The sequence below is a fragment of the Vidua macroura genome, chromosome Z, assembly GCF_024509145.1.
Source record: "Vidua macroura isolate BioBank_ID:100142 chromosome Z, ASM2450914v1, whole genome shotgun sequence".
NCBI lineage: Eukaryota > Metazoa > Chordata > Aves > Passeriformes > Viduidae > Vidua > Vidua macroura.
In genome coordinates, this window is record NC_071611.1 from 32716474 (window position 1) to 32737888 (window position 21415).

General features: G+C 35.8%; 1 protein-coding gene across 1 annotated transcript in view; it reads right to left on the reverse strand.

The window, feature by feature from the left end:
• Window positions 1–21415, reverse strand: part of MAP3K1 (mitogen-activated protein kinase kinase kinase 1) — a 57753-nt gene that overhangs the window by 9127 nt on the left and 27211 nt on the right. The window contains exons 2-14 of the mRNA XM_054003830.1: window positions 14075–14225; window positions 11872–12078; window positions 10032–10232; window positions 9164–9280; window positions 8475–8623; window positions 6008–6129; window positions 5212–5293; window positions 4910–5087; window positions 4201–4491; window positions 3639–3760; window positions 2582–2673; window positions 2180–2369; window positions 599–1865 (exon numbers count right to left, since the gene is read on the reverse strand). Of these exons, the coding sequence (XP_053859805.1) occupies window positions 599–1865; window positions 2180–2369; window positions 2582–2673; window positions 3639–3760; window positions 4201–4491; window positions 4910–5087; window positions 5212–5293; window positions 6008–6129; window positions 8475–8623; window positions 9164–9280; window positions 10032–10232; window positions 11872–12078; window positions 14075–14225 (3169 nt within the window). The remainder of the gene's footprint in view (window positions 1–598; window positions 1866–2179; window positions 2370–2581; window positions 2674–3638; window positions 3761–4200; window positions 4492–4909; window positions 5088–5211; window positions 5294–6007; window positions 6130–8474; window positions 8624–9163; window positions 9281–10031; window positions 10233–11871; window positions 12079–14074; window positions 14226–21415) is intronic.

The following is a 21415-nucleotide window of genomic DNA, read 5'->3' on the forward strand; positions in this document are numbered from 1 at the left end:
TTTAGCTTGCACCTACAGTAAACAGAACCAAAATCAGGTTGTTTTCTATTTAATTTATCCCTCCAATTTTATGTTTTACATGTTGTTACCTCAAAGGATCACAAATATAATACCCCTTTTCTCTATTATTATTTCTTGTGCTTTTTGTCTATTTGCAAATATATATGTATCTTTTTCTGACTAATAAAGTATCTCTCATCTTCTCTCAAGATAGGAAGACAAGATCTTTTCCCATTGTTTCTTTCAAAAATTAGTTTGCTAATGTACAATTGCCTTCAAAGTAAATCAGCATTAGGACTCAGTACAGTTCTACTGCTGCTTAAAATTTTTGGTTTATTTCTGGGTTTCCCCAGTTTTACACTTTCTTTCTTGTTGCTTTAAATATTGATACATGATACAGTTCTCTGGCAAACACCTTCTCTAGATTGTTAATAACATGGAAGGATTCTGTTGGTACCCTCAAATTTATATTTGATTTCTATGAAAGGGTACTGAGCACCTTCATGTTTTCTATCACTTTTGAGATGTAACAGCACTGCTATATAATTTCAGTGACACTTGGCTGAGACTTAACCTAAATTCTCATATGCATACTTACATCCTGCTGAATGATTATGATATCTTCACCATTTTCAACCTGTAGTTGGGGAATTACTGGCAAGGCATCTTGGGATGCTGACATTGCCATAGCAATAGCTAAAGCTTCCTCCTCTTCAGCTTCCATCTTTTCCTTGCATTTTTGATTATGATTGACATCATCTTTGTAAGTATCATCATTTTCCGCCCGCTCAGGAGAAAGAACTGCAACTTCAGACTTAAATGTAACTGTGCCATCACTCGTTGGCATGGAGGCCTCAAGCAGGTCCTCAATACTGGAATTGAGCTCTGCATTAACATCCAGCCGGCACTTCTCATCTACTGGAGTGAACACTGTCTCTTCACTTGGTATAACTGCACTGCTATTGCCATCACACTGTGAAATATCATTCAGGTCAAGTGTCATACTGCTTTTTAAGGTTTCTCCTTGCTTGTTCACATCACTTGGGGTGGGTCGTGATGGCTTTGGCCTATGTACGTGACTGGATGGCAATGGCCTGGCTTGGGTAAAAACCGGAGAAAGTTTCTCAGATTCTTTATTTTCAGAACAGTTTCGCTGAAACTGGAGAGAAAGTTTCCGCTGTGTTTGAGGAGAAGGTGAGGGGATTTTGCAGGGAACAAATCCCTGAGGTCTGAGTTTAGAGACATCTGTTACAGTGCCAGCTGGTACAGATGGGTTTGATGGAGACTGAAGTGTTGGGAATAGTGACTGGGAATGACTGGATGAGGGAGAAGAGTTCACACACTGACTGTGGGGTTTTCCTTTTGTTTGAATGGCTGGTTTTGGTTGCTCAGTGGTTACTGATGAAACAGGAAGTCCCATAGCAAGGCCAGCTAGCATCTCAGAAATGTCATCTGGGCTGGCACTCAGTTTTCTGTCACTTAAACCTTTCCCACTCTTCCCTGATAACTGGACAGTATTATTAGGAGTATTATTTTCTGTAGTTTCTGGAGAATTATCTGGCACAGGTAGGTGTAAAAAGTCTTCATGTCGGCATTCCCCCGAGTGTATTTCTTCCATGCCTAGCTGAATGGCTTCTGCAATTTCCATTTCATCTGCTATTGCCATCAGACGTCGACGCATCCTTGCATAATGAGTTGAGCTTGTCGCACTCAACATATCTAACAGCTTTACAAAAATATGGGGCACTCTTGCTACCATTCTTGCTGCACTCAAAAATATTCTCCGTGACAGCTTGCCAACCATTGAGTGGGAATTATCAATTGACTGCAAGGCGAAAGTTAAGAGGGAGAGAAGTTTCTTATACCTAAAAACAGAAAAGAGGTCTTTTATAAACTGACATACTCTAGTTAACTAGTATCAAAAAAGCCGTTTCAAGATAATGTATTTAGTTGTCAGTTCTGAAGTATGAAGGAGATTTATTGTTGCACTGGTGCTTCAAAAATGCTTCACAGGTCAGAAGTTTTTAAAAAGACAACTACTCACTCTGTAAAGCAAGCACGCTTTGCATATAAATCTATGTTATTTGTTTACAGGAATTAAAACAACTACTTCTTTTATGAGATCACCAACAAATTCAACTACAAAGAGTAACACCCGCACAGAGTACAAAAAAAGTACCTGTTAACTATGGTATCAGCCTGCAAGACATCTCCACAGACAATGTGGGGATAAAATTCACTGGGAAATTCCAACAGAAGTCTGTCTATTAGACAAAGTCGCCCAAGCAGTGCTTGCCAGTTGCTAGATTCTATTTCATTTCCAAGAATACAGTTTAAGACATAATCAACACCTCCAATACCAATGGATCCTATAAAAAAAGTTGATAAAATGAAGATTAGGTATTATATTCAGAGTCTACACAAAAATCAGAACTGTATCATACAGAATTACTCATTGTTTGCCCAAATTAGCCCCCTTCCAAACTGTTGACAGGAATACTGCTCTCTTTGCTGTGCTTGTACTTGATAAATTCCAGTGTTATTTGCTTGTATAATTTAACTGTATATGAAGAGTTATTACCAGATTTAAGTATTTCTCTCCCAACTGCCAGCTCCCCTGCTTGACCTTTACACATCTCCAATAGCGTTGAGACTGAAAGTTGACTTGTTCGACTGTAAGAAAGTAAAACCAAAAAAAGAACTCCTTTAGCAAATGCTTTCAAGGAAAAACATCCTATTTGTTATACCTAAAAAAAATCACCTAGGAATTATGTGTAAAACGATTTCACACCACCTTATTCCAGCAAATTTCTATAACCCACTCTTTGTAAGTTTACCTGTGGTTGTGACACTTTTTAAAAAAGGTACTTCCAGAAATGTAATGTCTATCACTAATGTACAAACAAAACCCCAAATTGCCTTGTTCTCTTGCAAAATGTGGCCAAATGCATAAAATCAGTTCTATTTCACTTACTACTTTAGATATTCTCTTGCTAGACTGCTGCCGGGAGATCTCTAGCTGCAGTTTCAGAAAAAAATGCTGCTTAGAAACTAAACCTTGGGAGACAAAACTCAAGCTGGTAGAGTTCTGCATCTAGTTTACAGTACAGAAGAAATGGTTGGCCTGGAAGAACAAACAGGGTAGTCCAGGACTGGAAGACTCAAGCTAAGAGCAGTTCACCCTATAGCTATCTCCTACCATTACACTCTGAACTACTAATCAGAAGTGTTATGTTACTGCTACAACTTCATGGCAAGGATGTGTTACAACTTCTGCTGAAGTAGGAAGAATACTGAGGAGTACTTGCTGACAGCTCTAAGGAGAGTCATGAGAAATAGGCCAAAGCAATAAAAACAGAGATAGAAAGGATAGGTTCATGACTGCACATAACACTTTCCTTTACTTTAAGGCGGGGGAAAAAAGCCCTTACGAAAGCAAAGTATACAATCACTTGCCTTCAAAACCTACATATTTCAAGCCAAAATTTGCCAGCAGCAGTTAGGCTAGCAAAACAATGATATATATTTACAATCCACACATTTTATTTTAACACCAACTAGTTACACATGAATAGTAACAAATGAAGCTTTAAGATATTTCAGTAATAATCCAAAATTAAGTTCATAAGATATCATACCTGTTAGCATCTGCACATTTAATTAGTATCGTCTCTACAACTGGCTTGAGAAGTTGCTGTAGCTTAGTCCTCTCTGCCAAAGTATGACAGGGAGTGTACACTAGCATGGCTCTTAAGGTTTTCTAAGAGAAAGGAAAAAAACCAACACATATGAAATCCAACTAGCTACACAATTTTTATTTTTTTAAAAAGATGTAAATAAGCATTAAAAAGTTGTAAATTCAGTTCTACATAAATTGTGTGCAAAATGTCAGTAAAACTTTCAAAGGATAAATAGCTTGCTACATATTCACTGCTAGAACTGGTCAACTCCTCTTTGAGAGTAAAAAGACATACAAATACTGTCAATACGTAGCACTGTGGCAAGTGCCAGTGAAATCATCTCCTTTCACTTATGATGAATATTTTGATCACCCAACTTTCAAAGCGTAGCTAATAGTCACCAGTGGTGCTCAACAAATACTAGGATTCCTGATTTCACATATCTTCTTCCATTCCCTCCTTCTTCCAAAATGAAGTAACCGTGAAATTAGTAGAATACAACAAGTAAACAACTACTTACTAAAGCAGCAACATACACTTTGTAGACAGGGTCAGCACAGACCATGGACAGCACACTGCAGCAGGATTCTACCACCACATCTCCTGAGATACTGGTCTGAGATGACCCACTAGCTGCTCCCAGAGCTCCAGCACTTGTATTGTTTCCATTGCTGCTTCCAGAGTTTCCAGTGCTTTCACCATTAGCCAGCAATAGAGCACCACTAACATCATGGGAAAGACGTCTGAGTGCCATCTCTCGTATATTCCAGTTTCGAGAAAACAAGCAGCCAACTAGCTCCATCCCAAATACCTGCCAAGGAAGAAAGCAACATTACAGGAGTCAAAATGAATAATGCTGCAACTTAAGTACCTGATAAGAGCAATCAAAAAGAAGAAAGATATTTCTAGTCAAAAATCATCAAGGCTGACAGCAAAAATATGTCTGAAGGTACAGGGTCTTAAAAAAGATTCTGTGATAGAAATAAAATATTATAAATTATATGCTTCTTGGCTGTGTAAAAACTCTGTTAAGTGAATTTTAACTATTAACTATGAAGTTGGTTTCCAGACATTAACAGTCCTGAAATGAAGTTCTGGCTATACCAGACAAAAACAATGGCAGAAATAAAGGAAATGAAAGTTCTCATTTTTAAGTGTGTGACCCCATGTTCAGATGAACCCACCTCTACACTCTAAAGGCTAATAGCTCTTTCACAAAAGAGAATTACCTGAATCCATGGCTCAGCTGAATCTTTATAAGCAGAAGGGATCTGCTGGACTCCATAATGAGTAAGGTTAAAATTGCCTTCTTGTGTTCTTCTCTGTGATCCAACTGCGGACTGCTGCTGAGATTGTTGCTGAACCACACGGAGAGCAGAAGAATCCACAGGGCTTGGCAATTCATGACTACAGATCAAGAACAACACAGATTAACAAATTAAACATTTGAGGTAAATAATGCAGCATATTCAGAAATATCAATTAAAGATCCAGAAACAGATAGTTTATTGTGCACCAACTGAATCCTTACCTATAGAAATCATGAGATCTCCATTTAGATCTACAAAGTGGACAGATGAGTGGTTCTCTGTTTCTTCTGCATTCTTCTGCCCCTGGAATACAGCAACAGGATCATATGCACTGAAGTTTTACAGTGGACAAAAACAGAAGATGACATAACTACTTTTAAGTTTTACTGAAGAACATTAGTTTCAAAATTAACACTTCTGAACTGAGTCACTTCCAACAGCCTGAGCATTAAAATATGGGTGCTTAAACATATATTTTCTGCATGAAGAAATGCTTCACTTCAATACTATAATTAATATTTCAATTTATGAACTGAAATTCAGGTCTTTTTGTACCTCAAATATAGGAAAATTTTATTTGTTAATGCAAACTGCAAATATTTATATCTTTTAGCTGATGTATTATATAAACATACTTCATAATTCATTGTATTACCCTAGCTAGCTTTATATGACTTTTATGCATTCTAATGACAATTTACAGGGAGCTGAAAGTCTGTTCCTAACCTTGCTCTAATTAGACAGTCTTTTCACTAAGGTAAGGCAGGCTGAAACCTCTATATCTGCAGGTAACTTCTCTATCGGACCATCCAATTACAAACTCAATTTGTGAATAACTGATAAAATAAGATGTATCAATAGTACCTGAATGATACCAAATTTTCACAGTTACCAGTCATCATTTACAAGCAGATTTCTGTTTTTTTGTTTGAACATAAAACAAACAACTCAAAACCATACTAAGCTATAATACTTTTGCAGATTTAGTCACCAGAACTTGACAAGAAGATAACATACATATTGACATGCAGTGGTGGTGTAATTTGTTTCTGCAGCCATCTTCACACACTGTGAGACTCTCTTCATCCAGCATGCCTAACAAACAAATGGGGCACATCTGTTCTTCTTCATCCTTCATACTATAAAAAGAGACATTTGTGATTGTAGAATAGGCATATCAAAATTCAGAGCAGGCTTTAACAGTGAAAAAAGGTTAACTTCCTGTTTGAAACAGTCACTTCTGGATAACTATAGGTATTACTGAATCGTTCTCCTAAACCTTGGTCTGAATAAGTAAGCTACCAGATTTTTAGAAGCACTGAGTACAGACAACACTTTGATAAAATGAAAGGGAAAGTCACAAAACACATGACATCTTTACAAACTAGGTCAGATACCAATTAGAGATTGAAAGGCCTAGCTTTGGGCACTTAACATCTTTTTTCCTAAGGCTTCTTTAAACAAACCAATCTTCACCTTTTAATTTATCCTTTGGGTTTGAAAAACTAAGGAATTTTTATGTTTTGAAAACTATTCACATTCTTTTTCATCACATTCCTTTCAAAGTATGGAGTCACACGGCAGTCTTTAGCCCTTTACAAGAAACTGTAAATACTCTTTGATGAGCATAGTAAAACTCAAAAAATAAACAGCTACTCAAGAATTTTCTGCCACTAACAGAAACCGATGGAATAGAGTCACATAAACACTAACATACCTGTCATACACAGATATTTGAAAAAGCTCCTATTTTCTCTTGTTTGCTGTTTCTGTTTTCTTTTTCTCTAATTTTTAAATGGATAACCAGAGATTTACCCAAAAAATTATTCTAAACTTAAACTACATGCAATGAAAAACACAGATTTTTAATCTTCTGCAATACTGTTTAAATGTGCAAAATTCTAATTACTCATTGCAAAAAATTTAAACTATAGTTGGTGTACATCTAAAACTTTGCAGGCATCCTGCATTTGTTCACCAACAATATATTTTTAAAATAAAATTAACTTGTACATGCATTATTTCTATACACATATATTCCTTTCTGTTTCTCTGCAAATGTTTGCAAAACTATTTATTCCTTGAAAAGGTCCACAAAGATAAGCTTACAATGAAAAATATTCTCCACACGTGAGTATATATATATAAACTTATTTTTGACAAATTAACAGTAAGCAAAACATAACTGCAAGTCATGGGAATTTTCAGAATTGAGTAAACTTCTATCTCAAATGAATCTGATACTCAGTGTTGTTCAAAACCTATAGCATACTAATTTTAGATTTGGACAGAAAGCAGCTTCTCTCATTGAATCAGTATTGCAGGGTCAATCAGTACCACCAGGTGCATTGGCAAACAACTGAAAATCTTTCATCCTGTAAGAAGTGATAACTAATGCAGCAAAGTTCACAATCCTGTGGAAAAAAAAAAATCCTACACAAAGTATCAACATAAAAGGAATTGGCTTGCCAGATAAGTAGTTTCAGAGTACTTTACAACTTTATTTATGCAATTTATTTACAGAAACACAGTTTGGAAAAATAAGTAAAAGATGAAGTGAGATTAAGGTCACAGTTTGTATATCAGAATTATAAACCTGTCTGAATATATTCATGTTACTCATTATCACAAGCTCATTATCACAAAGTAACATATCAAAGTACTCCATAAGTTAGAATCCACTTCACACAAAACAAAGCCTCAATTAGGGTTGCTGTCTTTGGTCTGATGTCTCTAAATGAAGTACAGTTTACCCACTAAATAATGCAAGCAGAAATTATTTGTTTAAAAAAATTAATCAGTATCTTTTCAAAATCATGGAAAAGGATGTACAAAAAAACTAAAGTAGAAGCAGTCAGGGAAAAAAAATGAAAGAATAACATCACTGGAAATTCATAGACAAGGCATTAATTCATAGATAAGGCATAACTAATATGTTAGCAGCTCTCTTAAAATAACTTAATCACCCATTTTTAGTTAAGTAGTTTTAAAAACATATGCTCGCTCCTGTTTTTATATTAATGTATGTGTTTATATAGAGTGTTTATAGAGTGCATAAACATTTTTCAGTGTATTGTCAGAGGCACAAGCTTTTCTCCAAAGCAGGACAAGAGATGAAAAATCATGTTTATTCTTTTGCTAACATTTGCACAAGTGCTGTATTAAAAAAAAAAGATGCATACAATAGGCTTCCAAAGTTGATGTATGCTTCGGTCTTGCACACAAGATCTCAAAAGTTTGTTTTGCAAAATTCATATAGGGTAAAAAAAAATTATTTTCACAACTCTACTTAACATTTTCCAAACAGAAGTTACAAAACAAATATGCCCACTTGGTACCACAGTGACTAATGGATGCTTGACTTGATTGCTTGCAAATGCAGAGACTTAACGTGGCTTGAAATGAAAGCAGCTTTGAACAAAAAGAATGTAGGTGATTCTGAAACTACAGAATAAAACTTGTAATTCCTTTAAAAAATACTAACCTGTTTTCTGAACTAGATGTAGAAGTACTAGATGATGACAATGTATGAGAATTTGACATGCGTGAGACAAACTTCTGGATGGTGTTACGAGATGGAGCTTTGATCCTCGAGCTACGCCTACTGTGATATTTCTGGAACAAACTCTCAACCTAACATCAGAAAAAGATAGCAACAGTCTTATTTATGCTATGAATATCTTGTAATTAGAAGTCATATTACTGAAGTGTAAACTACTGCTAACAGGAAAAATCTATTCACTTTCACAATAATGCATTAGCAGTCGCAGCAACAATTTCAGAAGTCTTACTACTAAAAAGATCACAAGAAACATTTAACACCAAAAACTTTTCTGCTTATTGAAAATAAATAACAGCTTCAAGTATACACACAATTACTTTAAAATACCCACATTTTTTCTTCCTTCTAGCAAATCAGTGAGACATAGCTATAAATTTTAATAGAAAAATCCCATCAAACTACAGCTCTCTCCTATTGATGCAGCTATGTCTTATATTTACAGGTATTTTTTTCCACTTACAGAACTCCTGATACTGAATTAAAGATATAATTATAAACATATATTCTTGTGGCTTTTAAATCTAACAGTTTTCAGCATATTTAACATAGTGTCCTAAAGACATTATGGAGTGTATTGTAGATCATCATTACATCTATTAGAAAATGATTACCTCAAAGTTCTTCAGCGTCTTCCTCCAGAGCATTGGGTCTGAGGGCTCAAGCTGAAAGACCCTCAGCATAACAAACAGCAGATGAATACAAAACGTCCCACGGCCGCAGCTACAAGTCTGCAAAGAAAAGTATATCCTAAAGTTCTACTGACTTGGTAATTTTTCCACATTTAAGTGTACCATAGAACATACCCACTCCTGAACAAAAATAAGTATTTCATATATAAGCATAAATATTCTCTTGCATAGCCTTACAAAAAAAGAGAATTCCTAAAATATTACTCAGAAATGCATACATGAATGCATAAAATTACAATACCAGTTTTCAATTTATTTTCTCCACCCCCCCCCCTTTTTTTAATCAACTGAAGCTATTTTTATGCTTCATACTGGAAGTATGACATCGCAACATGACATCAATCAAACTTAAATGAGATGCTTCTGTTCACCCAGCCTGGATCTGTCCCAATACTACATCACATTAGTACCAAGAAAGCCTATGAAAAGGATCTCATTATGGGTATGAATGAAATTATCACACTATTAAGGGAGTTATGTATTTATCATTTATACACATCCCCTGAATAGAGGAATTAAGTGACAAAATTTTAGCCAAGAATATGTAAGACATATAATTCAGAGCCACTTCTAGGAATGAGTCTTTTTTTCTTTTAAAAAAGAGAAACTGTAGATAAATGTAATTCACAAATTACAAACTTATTTTGGTATTACATGAGTACAGATTACAACTTTTAAACGTTACTTTATAGAACAGTGATCACCAATTGAACTAATCTAGCTTTGAGCAGTTCTGCAAGATTAACTATGAATTGATAAAAGCTACAGACAAGACAAAAATGTTCCCTACCTGAGGCCCAATAAACACTCTGTATTTATTATCAGGGCTGTCGCCTCCAATTAAGAAAGAGTTGGGTCCTATCTGCTGCAGCAAGTACAGCCTGGCTCGCATCACTTTGTTGACACGGCGATTTGTCTCCTCAGGGCTGTATGGAGAGAAGCCATCTGGAGATGGGGCTCGTCGAGGTGGTGTTATCCGTCCACTCTGAAACTAGAGAAGTGCCTCCGTCATGAGCATTCAAAGGACAGAAAAATGTTTAAACAGGTATGGTTTATTTATTTATTTACAGAATAAGAGTCCCCCAAACCTGGAGCTACTATAATCTCTTTGACTGTATGATTTAAAAGGATTACTTTTCTCCCATGCCCAGTAGTCAAGGGCAGAAGAAAACTGAAATTCTGCAGCTGAAATTTGTCTGACATTGGGACACAAAAGGAGTCTTTCAAATTGCTTCTTATTTTCATGTAGTCATTGGTTGCCTTACCATATTACTACTGAATTATCATTTATAATTCAATCCAAAGATAATCAGGGACTTATTACTCAATAAAGGATATTATTCCATATAGCTGTAACACTAATGTATTTCATAAATGAAAAAATGCTATGACTATAGTTTTAAAAAGGGAATATAAGTTCAACAAAGATCAAAAGTTTAAGAAAATGCCAAAGAAAAGAAAAAAAACCCAGCTTTCTCCCTTTTCCACCATGTAAGCAACTTTTAGATGAGGATGCTTTGGGGTTTTTTAATATTGTTTCCCCATAATCAAAAAGTCAAAGGCCCAAATATTTTAGTAAGATTGTCTTCATTTAAATTCTTCTCATTTCTAACATTATGAGATGCACTAATGGTTCCATTCCGTTTCAGATCTTCTGCTTTTATTTGTATGCACTGAATTCCATGTTAGGATGAAAGTAATAATGAATTCACTGTCCATCATATAAGTAAAATATAAACTGGACTTTTAATGTTTTTAATGTGAAAAGTTAATATAATACAAAAACCCCAACCAAGTAAAAATGGTTGTTTTCTTCTTTTTAACCTTTCAATTTCTCTTGTCAAGAGGAAAGGACCAGTGCTGCTGTGCTGTAATTTGCACTGTGAATTTAACTACTGATGAGCATTTTTTACAACAAGCCAGAGTATTCGATATTATTGCTCAAAATATACTCTTGATCTTCTTTAATTTTTGATCTTCTTTAAGCCAGTTACTCTTGCTCAAAACATTCTATTCTAGATGTTCTATAGAATGCAGTGATAGTAACTTTAGACTTCTAACAATGTACATATGTAAGTATTCCCTAATCTGTACATAAAGGTAAGTTCTGAAATAGAGGATCAGTACAGCACACCAGTAAGACTTTTCTACAGGAATTTTCATTTCATCCACAGTCCTATCCTTAATGGAATATACCTTCCCAGAGAACTGAGACGCAGGAGAAACTGACTACAGTTATTTAAAAAAAAAAAAAAAAAAGAAGACAAGAAAAAAAAAAAAACACCAACCAACCAAAAAAATCCAAACCAAACAAAATAAAGAAAATAAACCACCTGACCAACAAAAACACTACCAGCACTTCTTCCTGCTAATCAAGATAAGAGAATATACATTTATTCATGATTGAGTACCTATTTTTCTTCATTTATTTCCGAGCAATAACAAATGAAAGCAGGACTGAAGGAAAAAGAAAACACACATGAGAAATACCACATGAGATATGTATGTCACCCAAATGATATCCTGTAATAACCTCTTTATATCAGCACCTTGCTCTACAGAGGGAGCCTATAAGCAAAAGATTGCAGAATATAGCCAAATTGAAAATTACATCACAGCTTGCAACTTACAGGCACTGGAGATACCCTTTTTCTTCTAACACCTGGTGACTCAGATTTAACTGTCCTAGCAGATGATGAAGAGGAACTGCTAGGAGAAGGACTTCGTCTTCCTTTTTGTGTAGGTGAAGAAGCAGTGTTATGTCCTTCAGCTTGAGGATCTAGACAGAGTTTGTTCATTTCTGATCCATCTACTTTTCCAGGGATAGGTTTCACCACCTTGCAGGAATTAAATCACATGTTCAAATGATTGATTAGTAATTTCACATTAAAGCAAAGCAAATAAATCAATAATTCTTTTGTTGTAATTAAGCCGTTATACAGATATCGAAATACTTCTTAGGCCATACTACTAACATGTGAGAAGGATTAGCTTACTGATCTATATGCAACGCAAGAGCAAGAACCTTTCTTCCTGTCTGTTTGTGCAGCTTATGTTAGTTGTGGCAGCAACTGATTTGATTCTCAAAGTACTCCTGTAACTATCTCTCATGATACCTCAAAAAACTGGACAGTAGAAGCCACAAGAATTTTCTTCTCTACAGATACTGTGCTTATTAAGAGCTATAATACTGGATCCATGCATTCCATATGGTACCAGCTGAAAAATACTAGGGTACTCTTTCTTTAACACAACACTTTTGCAAAATAAAGACTTCAAACATGGAGGTAACCCAGGAAAATTAGATGTGCTGTTCTTTGTAAAAACCACAGCCACATTTTTTGTCTGCCATACAAGCAAAATAGCTAGACCATATCTGGTATCTGAGCTAACCACTACGCATGGTGCTGCACAATGTAGATAGAAGGGGTGCTCAAGCAAAGGAAGTACATACACAATAGTGCTTCGTTGCATCAACACTAAATTTTGACATTAAGAATTGGAATACTTCAAGGTAACTTTCAGCCTTCTGCCAGTCAGACCCACATAACGCGTAAGAAGAGTAATATCCCTAAGAATCTAATTAAAAACAGTCACATTGGGAAGATTCAGTTTTAGTTCATAATTTCGCAAAGTCTCAGAGGCTTGACTCAACACTGGAAGGAAGCTCCAGACAACAACTCAGATAAACAGAGCAGGTCTCTCCTAGAAAGTTACAGAGGTCTCTTTAAGACAAAAACTGAAAGGAGCTTTCCCTCCTCAGGGAAGTAAGAGATATATAGACTCAGTGCCCAGTTACAAAAGTGAACAGGATAAAAAAAGAGCAGTGAAAACCCTTTTCCCCCTCCTACCAATTAATTCAGTAATATCAAAGCAGTAATGCCTCTCCTTGCCTGGAAGATCAAAATGCAAATTCATGTACCTATGGACAAACTACTTGTGCCTGAAAACATCAAAAATGTCAAATTACAGTAACTGAGAATCTGGAGTACCAAATGTTGTATTATCACACCCACAAATCTCAAGGGAAGTGGGCTGAGCAAGGAAATAATTTCAAGCTATTCAGTAACTGAAAAACATTTAAATTTTTAAGGTTAAAATTGTGTTATTTGACCCTTTGAGGTAATGGGGTTTGGTGCACTTTTAAGTATTTTCAACACTATTTCTCACAACAGAACCAACAGAACCTTCTTATTTCTGTACCAGAAAAGCTGTCCCCAGACACTTGCCTACTGCATCAGATTACCTTAACTTTACACTAGTGGTTATGGGAGCCATATCAACCAATTGCAACTATGTTCATAAGTAAGTAATGGCTATTAATTAACCAGCATTACACTGAATAGAATTGGAATTAATCTTACAATATTTCAGGTTTGATCTACCTACATTTCTTAAAAGCACTTCCAAGTCATTTATGCCAAAGCAGCACCCAAAAGGCTAACAGAACACTGTCATGCAAAGTTCATCAGAACTGAGAGCTGGCTGAAGGAACAGCCGAGTTTTGGATTACCCCCGGTTTCCGCAGGTTTCCACCTGGCGGGCAGCGCTCCCTCGGTCGCTGGAGGGCAGCAGTGCCGCAGCCGTACGTGACGGCTCACGGAGCAGCACCCCGGTAACGCTTTCACTTAAAAATAAACAGCAACAACCGCGGGACATGGAATTCAGTCAGCCACGCTGTCCTGTTAAACACCGCGTAGGAAACAGACAGGAGAACCATAATTAAGAGCCGACAAACTGTTAAGAAAAAGAGGTTTCTCATAGAAAGCAATTTAAGTGATTTTTATTTGTAATAGCTGTTACACATACTGTCCTTCCATCAGTGCCACTTACCACAGGGCCTCTTCTGCTTCTTCTTTCCAGCCATTCATGCTTCCAGGCTGGCATACATGTTGCCTTGAGTTTCTCCCTGATCATGCGCTCTTCTGGGCGGTCATCCATCTTCTGCAACCCCCTAAGGGTTTCTTTATTCTCCATGTCACAACTACAGCAAAGAAAAAAAAGTCATCAAAACAATTAATTTCAGTTGAAATATAATGCACACAGCGTTCTTAAACTTTGTGCCACCCTATTATCCCTCTCCTTACAATGCAGCTGCTAAAACATTATTTCCACAAGACTGCAAGAAGCCTTTTAAGAGTTACAGCTAATCTCTTATTCTGTAATTTGAAGCAGAATACCTGTTTAGAGGGATATTTCTTTAAAATGTGTGCACTGCTTGTAGCACTGAACACCCAGTAAAAATGAAGATCTTGGCAAATACAAAACTAACACAAAAATTACCTTCTATGTAATGTCATGCCATTCATCAAAGGTTTCACAAATGTTGCAATGGTTCATGCATTCCTTTCTCCATTTTAAAATAATTTACAAAATTAATATTAATTAAAGATGAAAATTTACCATAATCATAGGATGCACAAGCATGAAACTATGTATCTAGTGCCTCTTCATATATTAACTCTACTCAAAAACAGACAACTCGTAATCTAATACACAGTAAGTATCAGAGAATAATAAAATGGCCTGGGTTGGAAGAACCCTTAAAGATTACCTAGTTCTGAGCCTCTCACTGTGGGCAGGGACACCTCCCACTAGACCAGGCTACCCCATCCAACCTGGCCTAAGCTGTATTTAAACTAGACACAGAAGTCACAAAATTAAGGCTAGTGGCCTTGTGAGTTATTTCCAAGTGACTAATGATTCAAGAGCTCTTAAAATCAGCAAAATTCACAGCAAATTCATATCTGTAAAATGAAAATTTAATCCATCTGGGCTTGTACTTTTTCACCTACAGCAAAATAGTTCCTTGTAATTGCTGGCAACAACAAAAAGGCAAGAAATACTGTCAGACACTGAAAAACAAATATGAACAGTCTGGAAGATTTCCTGATTCTCTTGAGCTATCTGCTAAATCACCAAGAAAACCACATTCTTAAGCAGCAGCACATGATCCCCACCCATCTTCTTGAAGCCAGTGCTCTTTCAAAATAAGCAAGCTTGATTAAGCCAACTGTCAGAATGAGATTTTATTCCAAAAATAAAATCACAACTTAAAGAGGGAGAGTATATAATAATTCAGCTACAAGCACTGCTTTCTTCCATGCAATCTCAGCTTCTAAAACATTTAACCATGCACTGACAACTGCATTTATGTATTGTATGATGACCTAAAAATACATTCCCTGCAATATTAATTGCAATAAAATGATACAATTTTATTTAATTAAAATTACACTTCCTATCTTCAGCAGCATGGTACTACTGAGGTCATTTATCACAAATAAATGTGCTTTAAAGAAAATAAGAAGTTTTTGCAGGTCAGAAGGAGAGTACTGTTATTTTTTTTTTCTCTTCTCATTGTAGAGACAAAGGAAACAAAGGATTCTGAGTCAGGAAATAATACTTCCTGTTCAGTGCTGAAATGTAATAAGCAGATGGACATTGTAAAGAAAATATATTTTCTTTCAAGCTAACTTATAAATCCTCTGCTAATAACTGATTTTAGATATGCAGAACTGTGTGATTCTAGTGATTAAGGACTTAAAAATGTTTGTAAGTAGAAACACAATCCACCTAAGAATGAATGCTTTTTCAGAGGTTAAGCATTCATGCTTGCTTAATTTTAAAAGTAATGCAAATGAATTCCATAACATTGCCTTCTAGATACAGAGAGAAAAGTAGTGATAATTAATGAAAACTAAAGATATTATAGCAGTAGGTAGAGTTCAAATGAAAAAATGTGCCTGAAAATTTCAAATGTGGAAGAAATCACTGTGTAAAAAGAGTATTTTTTTCCCCTCAGTCAAAAAAATATGTTCAAGGACAAAAAATATTTGATAAGAACACAGCTCTGCAGTAATACAGGTGCAAGTTAAAACATTATTTTTTTTTTAATATTAGTTATTTCATGGCATGAACCATCTCAATTGCATGAATACTTCATATACTAGACAGAAAACACCACACCAGCAGTGAAAGAATGACACAGTATTTCATTTGTTCATATAACCATGATTAACTTCCCAACTGATACAAAAAAAGTCTTTTAGAGGCCCTTGGACTTGAATTCATGAACAATGTAATACAACAGTAGAGGCTTTACAATCTCTGCTTGTTCTCTAAAAAGCAGAAGCAGCTATCTTCCTCTCATGTGACAGCTAAACCGATCTACTCTTTTCTGCACAAAGAACTCTTGTGCTCTCTCTACACGCAGGTGGGAAAGACCAACTGTGTCTGAAAGCTTTTGCTTAGTAGATCAGTTATCTCATGCAGAATTTAAGTTGTATGTATACCCATATATATATTTCTTTTTACTTATAGAGCACAACTTAAGTGATCAAAACAACTTCATATTTTATATTTTAACTCAAGCCTTGACAAAAATAATCATTAGAATATTCGTACCTGCTGGATCTGTGGAAAAAAAAATTTTCCCGTGACTGCACCAAACTCCTACATACTGCAAGATACCCTCATCTTGTGACCCTGAACCTGCATGGTTCTGGGTTTGGGTTTTTTGTGCGTTTTTTACATCTTAAGCAAACTCCCTCATCTATTCCAGGCAAGTTGATGTTTTTCTACACAGCAATGTCTAGATTGCTAGTATCTAGATCACTGTACCTCAGCACAAAGTAAAAACAAGAAATCCAGAGCATATTCCACCTCCACTTCATCCTGCAGTGTACAGAGTATTTTGATCTTCACAGAGCAGCATCTACTTTTGATAGCCACATAATTAAGTAACTCTCAGGTAGTGTTTTATTTGAATCACAGTGCAAAGCTAATGAGCAAGCTAAAAACAAACCTCAGAGAACATGCTTGAACCAGGAGAGCCTTACATTTCTCAACAGCCCACCCTCTGCTTCATTAGGAAGCAAGGATTTTGTTCTTAAATGTTTCAGCTTCTCGTGAATCAAAGAAAAAAAGATAAAATACACTTTTTTTTTCTGATAAATTTTAACTTTTTAACTTTGCCTTCCTCCTCCTTAAGAAAACTCCAAGTATCTTCTGAATTCTTTGTATTGGTATTTTCAAACCAACAGACATCAGCTGCTGTATTAATAGTCAAGAAGTTCCAAAGAAACCGGTGTAAACTGAGTTCTAGAGTACTGAGCAAGGTCAACAGTTTAATGAAGTTTAATGCATAAGATCACTGATCTACACTTTAATAATTCCATTACTAACTTTGGATTATTTGTTTCATGAACTACAAATCTCAAGACAGTAAGATTAACACACTGCATGGAAACAATCACTGCAACGTCTTACGCACCAGAGAAAGCAAAATGTCCTTCATTTCTGTGTCTTAATTTTGAAGACCTGCAAACAGCAATTGAGTAACTAGATCCTTAACAACTTGTTTTCTATGGATCAATGACTCAGTATTTTATACTGAGGTATTCATTACACATGCTATTTTCGTGAACTATGGTGAAGTACATAAGCAAACTTTACTTCTAAGAGCTTAGTGAATTCAGTACTAATTCTGTGCAAGTGTTTTTCTTACAAAAGTATATAATGGCATATGAAAGCCCAGTTGTAGCTCCAGTTCATTTGCCAATTGTACATTTAGTTGCACTTCTCAACAATTAGATGTCTTGGCTTCTCTGCTATCTTATATGGGTAAAAAACCTTTATCCAATAGCCAGACTGGATCACATTTTATTAGCAGCAGGAAGACAGGAAAAATGCAAGCTCTGAAATAAAAGTCAATTCACCAATAAAGGGCAAGAAAGTTCTATTTGCTATAAACAAGTACCCAGTCATAGCAAGGAGAAAAATTATTAGCTGCTGAGTTGTTTGGGTTTTTTTTTTTTTAAACTTTTGCCTGAAGAAATTTAGCAAAAGTAACTTGCATATGAGCAGTGGTCAAACCATGGGGAACCAGCAGAAACATTATGAATAAAAGTGGTCACAAAACAGCTGTGTCAGAACAATTAATGGAGTTAGCAACAGGTGTGATGGAAGAGCAACAGATGAGAAAGAACAAATACAGCAGACATTTTATAATCTGTCCAATAAAAATGCTATCTATTGTAACAATCACAACTGGAAGTGACCTTAGATGGGATATAAAGATCTCGTTTTGAGGATCTTAAGCAAGAATTAAAAATATGGTCACCCAGCTAAATGCAATCCAAGCCTCAACAGGTCCCAAGAACACTAGGCTAGTTGGCCACCAGCCAGGAGGCATGGCACATAGAAGCAGTGCTCAATGTGAAGAACAGGGACAAGAGTTAGCCATTCCTTGAACTGAGGAGGTCAGCTACTAGTATGTTAGGTAAATTCTTTCCACAGTTCCAGCACTACTCACAGTTTCTCTTCTGCCATTAAGTACTTCTAATAAAATCAAGATTAGTAAATAAAAAACAGAGCAAGATGTACAAGCCATGGTCTGACCTCCTATCAAGTCTCTTGTTCCTTCTCCTGATGATGTGCTACTGCTGACATTCATCATCTAACCGTATGAATCCATTCTAACAAATCAAAAGGTATGGCCCATACTATGAAAAACTTCACAGGGAACTTTCTCAACCTGGTATTAAATGGCAGTAACTGCCACTTAACAGAATTGAAGGTGCTACTTCCTAGAGACAAAAGTACTTGGCTTCCTAAAATAGTTACAGAGACTTTAGCTGGATGTTATAGAAGTGTGAAATTTACTTGTATTATTCTGTTAAGAGTACTCCCTTGAAGGCTGGTATGTCAAAAGGTGCGATTGTCAAAGAGTATTTCACTGCTAACAGGACAATATTCACAATCAAAGTTCTAACTACACAGACTGAGCCATTCCCTTCAGTGGAACCTCACAGGCCCTGGTCAGGAAGGATCATCCTTCCTCTGAGCCTCAGTGATGAAGGCTCAAAACTCCAAAGAGGGATGTCAAAACATACAGAGGTTGATTTCCTGCACAGATTTTCTAGCTCCTATGAAGTAAAATTCACCTATGTAAAACATTTGTTTTATTTCTTGCTCTGAAACCACCTAGTTAATCCTTTGAGATACATTACTCAGTAGCCATGGAAAATTAGTTCTCCTACAAAACGAGAAACAACAGCCTCCATTTGCAATAGATACTTGCTACAAAGCTAATGAAATGCGCTTAGTTCCTGTGTATTTCTTAAAAAAACTATCAGACATCTCTCACCAGTATAACAGAAAATTCCTAGGACTCTCTAATTCTTTCTGTAATTATTTAGTCAGCCAGTTGCAGTCCAGATTGATCAGGGCGTACACACAGGTGTTACATGATCTCTCGGACTCTACATTTCCATCCTAAATGCTTTACAGAGAGAAGCTGGCACTTTATCTCTAATACCCTTAAAGTTTATGTCATTATTGAACAGAATTTCTAGGACTTCCAAGAGGTAGATAATTTATATTGATACAAGAGACCCAAAGGAAATAATAATTATGTAGTTTAATTATTTTAATTATGAATTTTGCTTAATATACCCAAAATGAGATGATAAAGGTTCATATACTTATTACTGTATGACAAACTTCAGCATCCCAGCAGAGAGCAGAACCCAGTATGCCCAGTTCATGTTATGCCAGCTGAAGAGAATATGCAAGTCTTGTCCCCATCGTGGTGCAACATAGCACTGGGCCTTACTTCAAAAACAGCAGTAATGTCATTATAAAGACTGAACAGAAGTGCTCACTGACAGCTATATGATTAGTTCATCTGCACCAAGTTATAGGATCTCAGACATAGGTGTTAGGGATTCTTTTCCCCCAGGTTAACCCACCAGAGCCATCCTCTAGCTCTTACTTAAGTGTAAGAACAAGTTTTTACTTGTTGTACATCACGTAAGTCAACTCCCTTTTTAACATAATCAAATTCTTCACTTCTAGAATAAAGTTTAATCTCTTAGGCACCAAACTGATCTTTTACCCCAGATTCATCAAGGCTGTCCTAGCTCAAATTAGGAGTACTAGTTGAAATGTGATTGGCCAACACATAGAGAGGATCAGGTCAGAGAAGATATGGCCCTTGCTGATGCAGAAGTCAGAAGCCATTAACAGAAAGATGAGAATTAAAGGTAGGGTAAAACCTAAAAAAGCCTTTAAACAAAGTTCTCAATGGAAATTATTTTTATATGTCAATATGTCAGGTACATATCCTACTGCTTCAAGTGCCTGTACTATTTTTTAAAGTTAAAATTTCTTATTGTATATTAGGTGACTGTCAGAGAGGAGTTAAACATCTCCACACATAATGCACTCTGGGATGAAGAGTTTCTTAGCCAATTTTACTCCCCTGTTGCCAGCAGAGAACATCAGATATTTCATACCAAAAAATTATGCTTTGAATCACCTTAAGATACTAGGGTTAAGCAGATAAACCTGCACACTTTCAATGAAAATGGTGGAAATAGGATACAAACAAGCAACCTGGACAGGATAAGCTTTGTAGAATTTAAAAGCTACAAGTTACTAAATTATTTCTGTAATAGTTACAAATAAGAAAAAAATTAGAATGTCTTGGCACTGTTCAAAATGGCAGAATTATCAGCAGATAACAAATGTTCAGAGATTACTGCTGGAAAGTTCTCTCAGCAAAATATGATCATAAAAATAAACAATGAAAGAAAGCAAATGAAAAAAACTGAAGGCTTATATATATATTATTTCTAGAAAACAAACATAACATCCTCTATAAATTTTAGGTCTTAATGACTGGTTATTCTAGCCTCACAGAAGGAGACCAGGGATGCAGAATGAAATTTAACAGGACTCCTCCTTCTCTCTTCTGAAGAATTATCTGACTGACATGCTTTCATGATAACCATTATTTCTCACCAGGGTTATATTTGTTTCTTAGCATACACTGCTGACAATTACAACCAATTATCATTGTTATCAATTAGTTATACTGAAGTGGCAATCAGAAATCATGAAGCAGGCCCCTAGTATTCTAAGCAACCCAATTTGGTTTTTCAATTTATGTTCTGTTATTTGGTACTTATTTTTTAAAGTTTAAGCTTTATTTTTTTTCCTCTTTTCGTATTTCTTGTCTATATATTTATCAGTCCAAGTCACACCAGGAATTTATATCATTAGTATGATATCATGATATAAAAAAGTAAGCTATGCTAAACAGGTACTGAACTTGCTAAAGAGAGGTATGTCTCGCTCACTGACAGTCAGACCCATTCAAAAAGGCCT